Source organism: Moschus berezovskii, chromosome 9 (genome assembly GCF_049115385.1).
Source record: "Moschus berezovskii isolate FMDL1 chromosome 9, NW_MosBer_1.0, whole genome shotgun sequence".
In the NCBI taxonomy this organism is placed as follows: domain Eukaryota; kingdom Metazoa; phylum Chordata; class Mammalia; order Artiodactyla; family Moschidae; genus Moschus; species Moschus berezovskii.
In genome coordinates, this window is record NC_142468.1 from 90,857,424 (window position 1) to 90,871,015 (window position 13,592).

A 13,592-nucleotide genomic window follows, 5' to 3' on the forward strand; every position below is an offset into this window, starting at 1 on the left:
GATGGCCCTGGGCCCAGGGAGAGGCCACCAGGGAGCAGGCCCGGCAACCATGCACATCTGGAGGCCAGAGCTTTCCCCTCCCTCCTCCTGACCCTGGGCCCAGCCCAGCCCCCTCCTTCTCCTGCCAGAGCCCGGCCTCCCCAAGTGCACACTTAATTGAGGTCAGAGTCTCTCCTTTACAGGAGCAGGGGAGAGGGTGGAACTGGCGTGTGATAAGCGTCACCCCACTCCACGCCAGGCACTTAGTATCTGGTCATGTCATTGCATTCAGTGATTTGGATATCATTATTTGCACTTTGCAGATAAAGAAACTGGTGCTCAGAGAGGTTGAGTTATTAGTCTGAAGTCACACAGCTAGCAAATAACCGCCAAGATAGAAACCTCTGGGTCACTGCCCCAAACCCTGCCCCCATACAGTTTCTTTACACTTTTGTGTAATGCCCTGCATTGTATGAAAAATGCAGGGAGGAGTAATTAATAGCTTGAGTGGAGAGGCCAAAAAAGGAGAAGATGGGTATTATGTGGGAAAGAACAGTAAACTGTCAGAAGTTCCTTTTTTCCCTTAAGCACTCTATCCAATTATCTCATTTAATTTTTATTATAACTTACTGGGCAAATGACATAGTTGTTTCTGTCCTACGGCTACAGAAGCAGAGATTTAGGTCAGTTTAGAAACTTGACCAGAATAATTTTGCTATTAAGTGATGGAACCAGGACCTGAGGTCACTCACATCTTTATGTGTCAGAAGTTCTTGACAGAGGGCCCGGCTCTGTGGCTTTCACAGCTTATGACTTTGGGACAGCCTCTTAACCTCCCCAGGCCTCAAATTAGTCACATATGTACCAGATATTTTCAATGGGATTATAGTACCTGTCCAGCTCTGCCCACTGGACAGCTGCACTTGGGGGCAAATGAGGTGGTGTGGAGGTGGTGTCTGGGGAGGGTCATGGAACTGGTCGCCTTACTGATGCTGTGCTGTCCATGGCAAGGGACTCGTTAAGCCCCGTCTTGAGCGCTGTACTAAGTTCATGAGGCCTTGGCATCCTGGTGACAAGAAGCCCAGAGGAGATAGGGCTGTGTGACCAGAAGGACAAACACTACAAAGAAGGGCTTGGGCCCCGAGCCCTCATGGGCTGAGCATAAGGACCAGGCCCCTCATCCTGTGGCCAGGAGTAGGTGTATGAGCTGAAAATTCAAAATCTCAATAAATTGAAGTCACAGCCCTGGGGTGAGGTTCATCCCATTGCATCCAAGAAACCGGGCAAGTGTGCCTGCGCTTGACCCTTGCCCTCCCACCATACCAAGAGATTGTTCAACCAGGGTCACCAGAAGACTCCTGCTAAGCAGGAGTCCAGGGCCAGGCCTGGAGTGGAGGGGCTCTGCGGGGCCCAGAAGGAGTAGGATGATCACATAACCTACAGTCTAGTACTGGGAGAGAGAAAATATTCATACCTTAAAATAAGTGACTGTGCACTAATCAGCAATGTGAAAAGGCCTAGGAGGAGATGCCAAATGCCACGAGAACCATTGTCATTCTGTGTCACAGCAACCCAGCTGGGGAGACATTGGACTCTCTGTGTCACAGAGAAGGAATGTCACTGGCCAGGGTGTCCTCTGACCTGGGACTCTCTGACCCCAGCCCTCCTCTCTGGTGCAACACAAGGTCTATTTGGGGGTGCTGGAAGGCCATCTAGTCCCATCTCTTGTTCCATGTTGCCCTTAACCAGAGGTCATCTACCTGAACCTTGAATCCTCCCAGGGATGGGAGGCTCATTATCTGTCATGATACCTTCTTTTTCCATTTCAGGCAGCTCTCACCATTAAGAAAATCCTTCCTCTTAGGAAGCTCCAATGTATCTCAGTCTTGTGCTGATTGCTCCTGGAAAATTCAGAGAGAGTGTGTGTGTCCTGCCCTCACTGGAACTAGCTTTGGTGAATCCACTAGGATCTGGGCTGAGCTTGAGGGCTAGGGGCAAAGGGCTAGATTTTCTGGTGACCTCTTAGCTGCCACACTGATTTCCCTTTGAGGTCTGGATTATCTCCTTCAGTCCCAGCCTCAGCATGGCCTCCTCTCTCTGCAGAAGAGGGAGGAGGCTTTTCTGTTGCCTGCCTGCAAACCCCTGCATCTGACCTCAGAATGAAGTCAGCCCCTTGGTAAGCGCGGGTGGAGCGGTCAGACCTCTGGGGCCTCCAGATGCTCCACTTTGGCCCACAGTGTCTGCCAGTGCCTGATCCGGCCTCCCAGGTCCTCCAGCTGTCTGTCCACTACCCTCCAGAACATACACTTGGCACTGGCCAGCTGCCCGCACTGCCACCAGCTCAGCCAGGTGCGTGCCCACAAGCCCCCTCTGTCCCTTCCTCTGTATGCTCACCCTCACCCAAGCCAGAGATTAATAACAGGGGCATCTTTAATGTGAATTGTATCAAAGTTTTACGTATGACTCCTCAGCTTTATAGGGAATCCAAGAATGGCTTTGAAGGGACCACAAAGCAACATGAGACAAATCGCTAGGACATTTTCTTCTTCTTCTTCTGTGTTTTAAAGTCTTTATTGAATTTGTTATGACATTGCTTCTATTTTATGGTTTGGTTTTTTAGCCCCAAGGCATCTGGGATCTTCTTGCCCAGAGATGAAACCCATATTCCCTGTGCCAGAAGGTGAAGTCCAAACCACCAGACCACTGGGGAAGTCCCTCACAAGGACGGTTTCTAAGACAACTGACTTGGTGTGTTTAAAAAGTCAGTGTCACTTTAAATTTTTTTTTAAAAAAAGTAATGGGAGTGTTCTAGATTTAACGGAGGCAAAAGAGAGATCTCAACCAAATGAAATACATGGAGCAACACAGTTCCCAATCCTGGATCCAAATGTGGAATAGCGGAAAAAGGCATTGCACTGGTTTTTAAGGCCATACAGCATGGCATGTGGGATCTGAGTTCCCTGACCAGGGGTCAAACCCTGGCCTCCTGCAATGCGAGCGTGGAGTCTTAACCACTGGACCGCTGGGGAAGTCCCTGTAAAAGGTATTCTGAAGAATTTTGAATATTGGCTGGGTTAGTTATATGGTCTTGAGGAATTGTTAATTTTCTTAGATATGGTAATGATGATATACTCATGTAGGAAACTGTCCTCCTTTGTAGGAAATGCAGGCTGATGTGATAGGGGGACAGGAGTCATGATGCTGGCAGCTTCGTTTCAACTAATTCCACAAAACTGAAAAAAAAGAAAGACAGGCACACAGAGAGAAGAGAGATTGTGACAAAATGCTAATGCGTATGAACCTAGGTGGTGGGTGATTACTGTGCCATGCTGTCAGCTATTTTTGTTTTCTGAAGTATTTTATAATAAGAAGTTGGAAAAAACTTAATCAGGTCTGCAGAGTCAGAGCAGGTCCCAGTGAATCCTGTGAATGTTCACTGTCCAACTTGGGCTGGGTCTGTTTCCCACTCCGTACCACAAGGATGTCGTAATTCCCACGTTTCAGGGGTCTGTGCTCTCTGTGTCCCATGCGGGCAGATGCCCTCACCTCCGTGAAGCCTACCCCAGTGCCCTCCGCTTCCCTGGCCTCTCACTACTTGTCAAGCGTTGGTTTCATCTCCTCCAAAGGCTCCTAAGATATTTGAATTCGGGGTCTGTGTCTGACACTTTCCAGACACCTCCAATCGACTGGGCCCACAGGAGCAGTGGTGCGATCTTATCTTGGATGGGATCTTGTATCTACATATCTCATTTTGATTCTTAAAGTAACCACATAAAGTCAGAAAGTATGGTTCTTGTTTTAGAACATCTCAAGGAGGCAAATTGTTTTTCTGAGGCTAGTAGGAGTTAGAATGGGGAGTGAAAATCCAGAAATGCAGACTCCCAGTCCAGCACTCTGTCAGGTGTGCTCGATGTGGCTTCATGCGGGGTGAAGGTCCAGGTCCGGTGATAAGGGCCTCCTGGTCCCCTTCCCCTAATCCTTCCAAAGGCTCTGCGGAGAGATCAGCCCCAGTCTACCAACTGAAGGGGGAGAAGCCAGTGCCAGGCTGGCTGCAAGATGCTCTCTGCTTTTCCCTGGATGTAGGCGGGGGCTGATCCCAACAGAGAGAGAGTCTCTCTGCTGGACTTTTGGAAGGGTAGTGAGAGTCAAGTCAGGCCTTGAAGGTTGGGCAGGGCAGAGAAAAGGGCAAAGGCCTTCCAGACCAGATCTGCGCCTACAAGGAAGAGGAGACTGGAATGAGTAGGCTCCCTTCTCTTTGGGAGGACGATGGAATCTAGAATGTTCTACCTGAAAGAGACAGAGTGATTGCCAGTACTCAATATCAGACAAAATTTCTTCCAGGACCATGTACCACCCATACTATATTTTTCATACTGTATTTTTCTTTGAATTAATTCATTGTTTTTAAACTTAGCTTTCTTAGCACTAATATCTGTGAAATCACGGATTTGGCATGTAAGTTAAATGTTTTTTTCTAATATAAATTAAACACATGAGGGACTTCCCCGGCAGTCCAGTGGTTAAGCCTTTGCCTTCCAATGCAGAGGGTACAGGTTTGATCCCTGGTTGGGGAGCTAAGATGCCATATGCCTCGCAGCCAGAAAAAAAAAAAAACATAAAACAAAAGCAATATTATAACAAATTCAATAAAAAAAACTTTTTAAAAAAAAGTGGCCCACATTAAAAACATCTGTAAAAAATAAATAAATAAAAATAAACACCTGGCTAGTAAAATTAAAAACTTCATCTCATGTAAAGGAACATGAGTGACCACCTGGGACTGCAATCAGGGCATCGCTGATGTAATCCTGTTGAGGATCAGGTCAGAAGAGGCTTGCCTAAGATCACACAGCCAGAAGTGCGCTTGCCTCTCCAGCAGGACTTGGTCATGAACGGTCGTGGGCAGAACTCAGCAGAGAGAGGAGGCAGATGGGAAGGGGTACAGTGTAGGCAGAGGCTGGGAGGTGGGGAGGAGTGGAGGGCGGGGCAGTGGCCTGAGGGAGCAGAGGACAGAGAGCTGGCAGGAAGAGGGTTTGCCTGAAGAATCCCTGGGATTCTCCACATTGGATCTGAACTTCTTCCTTTAATAAAGAGGCCTTTGTGTGTGAGCTCCTGGCTTTATTTAAATCCAATGCAAAGTTCTGTTTTCAGGCAAATTCCCAGGGTTGGTTTCCTGATTCTGTGGCAGTTATTTCCTTTTGCCTTCCGTCCCCTTGGGAATTTCATCTGAAGAAATTTCTGTCCTGAGATGGGTTGGGAAACTCAAGGCATATCGGGAGACTGGACAGGAAGAGCAGGGGGTGGATGATGGCAGATAATGGCAGAGTCGCGTCAGAAACATGTTCACATTTTTTTTTCTACAATTTTAAACATTTATTTTTGGCTGTGCTGGGTCTTCGTTGATGTGCAGGCTTTTCTCTAGTGGTGGTGAGTAGGGCCTACCCTTCATTGTGGTGTACGGCTTCTCATTGCAGCGGCTTCTCCTGTTGCTGGGCATGGGCTCTAGAGTGTGCAGACTTCAGTAGTTGCGGCTCCCTGGGTTAGTTGCTCTGCAGTATGTGGGAACTTCCTGGACTAGGGATCGAACCCATGTCTCCTGCATTGGCAGGCGGATTCTTTACCACTGAGCCACCAGAGAAGCCCGCATGTTTACATTAATAAAACGCTTATTGAGCTCCTACTGAATGCCAGACCCCAGCTGGGTACTTTGAGCTTGGATGCCTGTCTGCCAGGAGAGCACCCACTTGAGCTCCACCTGCCATGGCGCCCGTTTGTAGGGTTTCCGATAGGCGGCGCCATCCCACAGCAAAGCTGAACACGGTGGGCTGCCCATCCTGTTCTTCACCTGCACATCCCTCCATGCAATCTGCGTTCTCTGCAGTGCCTAGCACGGGACGGGTATGCAGTGGGGGCCGACGGGTTGGTCGGTTGGACTGTCTCGTGGATGGTGGGCAGGAAGGGTGAGGAGGGGTGCCTTTCCGTTTTCTAGAACAAGGGCTCTCACACTTCGGTGCACTTCTGTCTCACTGGGGCAGGAAAGCTGGATTAAAATACCTATGTCTGGGCCCCATTCCCAATATGTTGGATTCAGGAGGTCTGGATTGGGACCCAGGAATCATCATTTCTAACAAATGATATGGGAGGTTTAGAAACCTCTCCCGTCCCAGAAGAGTTTTAATACAAGAGACCTGTGGGTCACACATGGAGAAACCTTGCTCCCAAGAGTAATCTGGCATAGCAGAGTCTCAGATTTCCAGTCAGGATACTTGTGTCCCTGGCCCTACTCATTAGCTGTGTGGCTTTGGACAAGTCACTTAACCTCTCTGGGTCTGATGATGATGTATAGCACTGAGATTTCTGGGATGTACTTGTGGGTTAGGAGCCCTAGAGACAGTCAGAGGAGGGTCATTTGCCTTGCTGCACATAGAGGGCCGTCTTCCTCCACCCCTCATCACCAGAAGTGTTCTGTGTCTGTGAACACCCAGCCTCCTCTGGCTGCACGTCCCGCACTAAATAAAGCACAGTTTCTGACACGCAAGAGGCAGCCCAGACATGTTTTGGATGGATGGTCGGCTCTATCACATGGTACATCCCTTGGACGTGAAAGGCTCCTCCATCCTTTCTGAAAGGTGGTGTGGGCGGGTATACTGAACGAAGGAATGGGTGAGTGCCCTCGTGCCAGTCTTTGCTCTTGCGGGAATTTATTGAAAGAGTAAGTCCTCCTGCACAGGGCCAGGCATCTGGTTCTTGGCGGTCCCTTCCCTTCTATCTCCCGAGGCACCGGGCTTTCCTCACCTCCTAAATTCTCGAGAGCAGCTTCCCTCCCGCCCACACCCAGCTCAGCTCCTCAGGGACAGTCTGGCCTGACCCGTGTCTCTCCTGGCCTCTCGCAGATGTCCTGGCGTCCGCAGTACCGCAGCTCCAAGTTCCGGAACGTCTATGGGAAGGTGGCCAACCGGGAGCACTGCTTTGACGGCATCCCCATCACCAAGAATGTGCATGATAACCACTTCTGTGCCGTCAACGCCCGTTTCCTGGCCATCGTCACTGAGAGTGCGGGGGGCGGCTCCTTCCTCGTCATCCCCCTGGAACAGGTAGGCCCCCCCACTCCTCCTCAGGCCTGGCTGCAGCCCCAGGGTGCAGAGAAACCCGCTGGGTCATTCTTGGGCCTGTTGCCCTATGCCTCCCTGCCCCCCACCTTTTACTTTTTCATCATGTTTCCAGTGGCTGCACCTTCCCCAAAGTTCTCCCCAAGAATCACCGCAACAGGTGCAGCTGGGGGACCTGAGGAACATCCAGGAGAGAACACGTTTCTCTGGGCGGACTGAGATCTGCTCCCAGAACCCCCCAACTTGGGCAAGTCACTTGCTTTGGGGTTCCCGGGCTTCCCACTAACCCTGAAAGATTGGATCATCTGATCTCCAGGCTAGATCCGGCTCTACGATTGTCCTTCCTGAGTGTCCTTTAGTTCTGGAACTGGAGAGGCTAAAGATCCAGCATAGCCACATCGGGCCGGCATCTGCAAAAATGACACACCCATTAAAAACATTTCAAGCTCTTCACTGAAGGACTAGGAATAATTTACCTTCTCTCTCACCCCCCACCTCCTCTCTAAAAGCTTCTTGTCTTCTGTGGCCGCCTTCGTGAATCTAGCAAATTCAATCTGCAGAGCCTCAATCATGAAGTTTTGAAGCTCTGCCGTTCAGGCGGAGTCCCCAGAGGCCCGTGGGAGGTCACGTGCCTCGGGGAAAGTGCTCGCGTCAGTCCCACTTGTTTATGGATGAGCTCTCCCTCTCCGGCCTGACTCATCTCCTCTCCCATCCTCCGCCAAACGCTTGGGGAGAGGAGGAGGTACGTGCGTGCCCAAGGAAGCCTTGGGACGGGAAAGCCTCTGTCAGCTGGTGGTGGAGGATGGGTTTTTCCAGTCTCACCTGCCCACAGTGGTGGGGGCTCAGATCTGGGAAAGCCTTAAGCCAGACCCTCCCTTCCACAGAAGAGGGAAGCCTCAGTGACAGTGACACAGAGCCTGGCGCACGGGGCCGGCTGAGGGGCTGTGGACTTCGAGGCAGGATGTCTAGGTTCTGGTTGGTCTCTGTCACTCACCAAGAGTGTGACCTTGGGTGTGGCACTTGACCTCTCTGCACCTTCTTTTCCTGTAATGGTAAAGTGGACCCCTAAAATCCTGTTCCACTTCCATAGTGATGCTGGCATTGGGAGGGTGATGGGCAGAAAGCTCTTTGAGAACCAAGCAACCTGGTAAAGACGTTCTGGTACTTTCTTGGATGTGTTAACAGCTGTCCCTGTCGACTTTGCAGATGCTCACAGCAGCTCTATCCCATTAGGAAGGATTATGAAATGTAGCTTGTCTCCCCTCCTGAACCAGATGGGCTCCAGCTGCAGTAGGCAGGCTTGCAGGTCGCTAAAAACGCATGGACTGGTTCTTACTGGGGCTCAAGTCCATTCCTGACACCCTGCCATACTCCACCGCATGGTTTGCAAAGGTCAACAGTCAATGCCTCACACCATAACAAAGCAAAAATTAATTCCAGATGGATTGAAAATCTAAACATTAAAAAAGAAAGAGAAAAGCTGCAAGGGTATTAGAGGGAAATGGAGAGTATTTTTAAAAATCATAAAACAGGGAAAGGCTTCCTAAGCTAGTTAAGAATCCATAAAACCATAAAGGAAATGAATGGTAGATTAGAATAAATTTATAATAATATTTTTAAAGGTAATTTTTGTACTCTAGTGAGACATGTAAGCAAAATTAAAAGGCAGGCAACATAGCTGAGTACAATATTTGCAACATATAACGGACAAAAGTTGCATGTCCAGGATATATGTATATATATAAAGAGTTAAGAAAAATCAACAAGAGGACCCAATAGAAAATGGCCAAAGGCTATGAATAAGCAATTTATAGAAGATAGAATATATCTTTTAGCCTACTGAGTAGAAAAAAGATTTAAAGGAGTCGTAATCTTTGGTGTTGCCAAAGATGTGAGGACAGGTACTCAAATTTTCTCTGAGTATTTGATGGACTAACATCTTACTCTTGGTGAGGTGTAAACAGACGTAACTTGGAAATATCTAGTAACATTTAAAGGTGTGTCCATTGGCCCAGTGATTCCACTTCTAGGAATGCATTCTACAGAAATACTCTCAAGCATATATATTTTTTGAAGTTTATGGCATTTTTGTACTCATTTTTTTTTGCAAGCATCATTTTTTAAAATTATTTTGTAGAGAAATAAAATTTCTCTCTCAAATTCCTTCAAAGTTTCTAAACTCTCCATTTTTGTAATGTTACCAAAGACTTTCATGTTGTCTATAACTCTGCTCCAGAATATGGTCAGCTTCTGGAAACACTTCATGGACAGCAAGGGAAAAAAGGGCTCTTTATAGAGCATAAGTTTCTCTCTTTGGAAACATATGTATCTGGACACATGCGTGTATGTTCAGTGTACACATAGTCTTTCAACTTTATTTGTTCATATCCTGCGATACATTTTGTTTCATTTAATAATAGACTAATAGTGATGGCTCAGTCTTCCAGTTGGTGTCTCTTGTTTTCTTTCATTTCAGGAAGTTTTCACTCTATATAGGTACTCGATCTGCTGTTTGAAGGGGGGTGGTGTTGGGGTTTTTTGTTTGTTTGGTGGTGGGGTATTTTTTGTTTGTTAGTCACTCAGTCATGTCCAACTCTTGTGAGCCCATGGACTGTAGCCTGCCAGGCTACATCTGTCTATGGGAGCAAGAGTACTTGAGTGGGTCGCCATTTGCTTTCTGTTGGTGGTAGTGGGGTTTTGGACCACACTGCACATGGCATGTAGTATGTGAGATCTTAGTTCTCCCACCAGGGATCGAACCCCTGCCCCCTACTGTAGAAGCACAGAGTCTTAACCACTGGACTGCCAGAGAAGTCCCAGGTACTCAAGGATTTCTGTGGCACTTTTATAACAGTGAAAATTGGAAGCAACCTGCAGATCTATCAATAAAGAAATGGGTGAACAAATTCGGGGCCATCCACACAGAGGGCTGCTATACAGTCACCAAAGGTGCTGATGTAGAGTGGTTGTTCTCAAGTGTTTAGCTTCAGAATCACTTTATGCTCTTAAACATTACTGAGGACCCCAAAGAGCTTTTGCTTATATAGCTGTATATACCTATTCAGTTCAGTTCAGTTGCTCAGTCGTGTCCAACTCTCCGCGACCCCATGAGTCACAGCACACCAGGCCTCCCTGTCCATCACCATCTCCCTTAGTATTTAGCATATTCAGGGGGCTTCCCTGGTGATAAAAAATCCACCTGCCAATGCAGGAGACATGGGTTCGATCCCTGGTCCAGGAAGATCTACATGCCTCAGCGTGACTAAGCCCATGTGCCACAACTATTGAGCCTGTGCCCTAGAGCCCGTGAGCTGCAGCTTCTGGGCCCACGTGCCGCAGAGACTGAAGCCCAAACACCTAGAGTCCATGCTCGGTCACAGGAGAAGCCACTGCAGCAGAAGCCTGCGCACCACAGCTAGAGTGGCCCCTGCTCACCGTAGCTAGAGAAAGCCCGCAGCGGCAAAGACCCAGTACAGCCAAAAATAAATGATGAGTATATAAATAAAATTTTTAAAAATATATTTAGCATATTCAAAATAAAAATATAGGAGTTTCAAAAATTTTCATTTGTTATTTGCCTAATAATAAATCCATTTCACATCCTCACAGAAAACTGTATTTCATGAAAAAGTGTTATATTTTTTTTTTAAATTGACAATTACGTTGTTCTTCAGTTTTGCAAATCTCTTTAAATTCATCTGGCTTAATAAAAGATGGCTGAATTTGAATATCTGCTTCTACATTCAGCCTGCTGAGATATCAAACGTCATACACCTCTGGAAAACTTCACTGTATACTCCTGAGAGAACAAGAGTGAAAAGGCAAATAATGTCTCCTATTATTATGAAAATAGTTTTAACCCAACAGACTCCCTGAAAAAGTCTTGGGGATCCCCAGGGGTCCCCAGACCACACTTCAAGAACCACCAATGCAGTGGAGTATTTAATAAGAAAATTTTATCACTTACTGTTAGCTGGGGAAAAAAAGGTAAAATCTAATTAATCCCATTAAATTATATCTATATAGCCATCCACCTTTTTGGAAAAGACTGGGAAAATATATGGGCTTCCCTGGTGGCTCAGATTGTAAAGAATCTGCCTGAAATGCAGAGACCTGGGTTCGATCTCCAGGTTGGGAAGATCCCCTGGAGAGGAGAATGCCTACCCACTCCAGTATTCTGGGCTGAAGAATTCCGTGGACAGAGGAGCCTGCGGGCTACGGTCCATGGGGTTGCAAAGAGTCGGACACAACTGAGTGACTCCACTTTCTATATACACCTACGGGTTTAAAAGTGGTTATTTCTGAATATTGGCATCATGAGTGCTCTTTCATTTTTTTTCTTATTCCTTAACTATATCTTCTAAATTTGTCTTAAATGAGCACAATGTTTTGTACTTTCAGTTCAGTTCAGTCGCTCAGTCGTGTCTGACTCTTTGCCATCCCATGAATCACAGCACGCCAGGCCTCCATGTCCATCACCAACTCCCGGAGTTCACTCAAACTCATGTCCATCGAGTTGGTGATGCCATCCAGCCATCTTGTTCTCCGTCATCCCCTTCTCCTCCCGCCCCCAATCCTTCCCAGCATCAGAGTCTTTTCCAGTGAGTCAACTCATCGCATGCGGTGGCCAAAGTATTGGAGTTTCAGCTTTAGCATCAGTCCTGCCAATGAACACCCAGGATTGATCTCCTTTAGAATGGACTGGTTGGATCTCCTTGCAGTCCAAGGGACTCTCAAGAGTCTTCTCCAGCACCACAGTTTAAAAGCATCAGTTCTTCGGCGCTCAGCTTTCTTCACAGTCCAACTCTCACATCCATACATGACCATAGGAAAAACCATAGCCTTGACTAGACGGACCTTGGTTGGCAAAGTAATGTCTCTGCTTTTTAATATGCTGTATAGGTTGGTCATAACTTTCCTTCTAAGGAGTAAGCGTCTTTTAATTTCATGGCTGCAGTCAGCATCCGCAGTGATTTTGGAGCCCAAAAAAATAAAGTCTGACACTGTTTCCACTTTAGGGGGAAAAAAAGAAATAAAAACAATTGGTTGATGTAAAGTGGGAGCCCTGAGGTTTCAGAAGACAAACAGCCCAGAGTAGGGACTCAGGTCAGCCCTCCCCTTTTGTGTTTTGTCAGACGTTTTCCCCCAGAGTAACACGTGCTTCTGAGCTGAATGCTAGCGGGAAGTGCCCGGCTTGAGGGTGAGGGACTGGAGGGTGGGGCCAAGGCAGATCCTGGGTCTGAGCAGTTGGTTTAGTCCAAGGCAGGACCCTGATGTCTGAGACTCTGTGGAACAGAGCCCTGAGCCCAGAGAAGGGCCTGCCTTCCCCAGCTGCCTGGGCCGAAGCTGTCAGTCTCCTGCCCCTGTGGCCTTGGGGGAGTGGGGAGGACAGGGCTAACAAAGCAATACCAATAATGCCCAGTTCAGAACCCCTCCTCATCTGCCAGCAGAAGAGATGAACTGCTCCTCATTGGTCAGTTTTCTAGGAAGAAGATTCTATTATTTTAGCTCCATTTTTGTTTAGATAGAAATCTCTCTGAAAAGAGTTTCCTGTATTATTCAACAGAAACCCAGGAAAGATTCCGGCCGTTTCTTGGCGAGTTCTAGTCGTTGCTTGGATGTTACCCGTGCGCTGTGAACTCACAGCAGCACACTCCTGTCCCTGTCCCGTGGCTCCAGACTATTTTTCTGAGCACATAGAAGGCTGCTGTCTGCTTTTGTAGTTCTTTTCTGAGTTTTTGGCCATCTACTGTCAAATGCCCTTCCCATTCCTTTCTCGCTTCTCTGAGAGGTTTGGGGCAGATGAGAATAACAAGATTGGCACCTGCCCTGAGGCCAAGCCTGAGGCCGTCTCTTCCAGAAGCTTCTCTTCCTTCCACAGTTTCCCCCCAAGCCCGCTTGCTGAGACTTCAATGTTTGTGATGACAAGCTTCCCCCCACCCCAGGGGAGGAAGTAAAACAAACAATGCATGGCTTGCCTTTGTCTAGCACTCCAGTCCAACAAACTCTGTCTTAATCAGCCCTCTTGGGAGTTACGTGGTGGTGGTTGTTCAGTGGCTCAGTCATGTCCAGCTGTTTTTGACACCATGGACTGCAGCACGCCAGGCTTCCCTGTCCTTCACTATCTCCTGGAGTTTGCTCAAACTCATATCAGTAAAGTCGGTGATGGCTATCTAACCATCTCACCCTCTGTCATCCCCTTCTCCTCCTGCCCTCAATCTTTCCCAGCATCAAGGTCTTTTCCAATGAGTCAGCTCTTCACATCAAGTGGCCAAAGTATTGAAGGTTCAGCTTCAGCGATTGCAATGAATATTCAGGACTGATTTCCTTTAGGATTGACTGGTTTGATCTCCTTGCTGTCCAAGGGACTCTCAAGAGTCTTCTCCAACACCACTTTTCAAAAACATCAGTTCTTCGGTGCTCAGCTTTCTTCACAGTCCAACCCTCACATCCGTACATGACCACTGGAAAAACCATACCTGACTAGATGACCTTTGTTGGCAA

At 47.7% G+C, this 13,592-nt stretch overlaps 1 protein-coding gene across 3 annotated transcripts in view; it reads left to right on the forward strand.

Annotated features, from left to right (window-relative positions):
• The window catches only part of CORO2B (coronin 2B), a 154,440-nt gene that overhangs the window by 73,592 nt on the left and 67,256 nt on the right, over nucleotides 1-13,592 (forward strand). Inside the window, exons 1-2 of one of the 3 annotated variants that reach the window (XM_055435496.2) lie at nucleotides 2,869-3,022; nucleotides 6,873-7,073. The exons of 1 other annotated variant lie outside the window; for it this stretch is intronic. In XM_055435496.2, coding sequence (XP_055291471.1) covers nucleotides 6,873-7,073 — 201 coding nt within the window. In that variant the 5' untranslated portion in view covers nucleotides 2,869-3,022. Of the gene's footprint in view, nucleotides 1-2,868; nucleotides 3,023-6,872; nucleotides 7,074-13,592 lie in introns of those variants that run through there. One more of the 3 variants, XM_055435495.2, reaches the window with a different exon arrangement.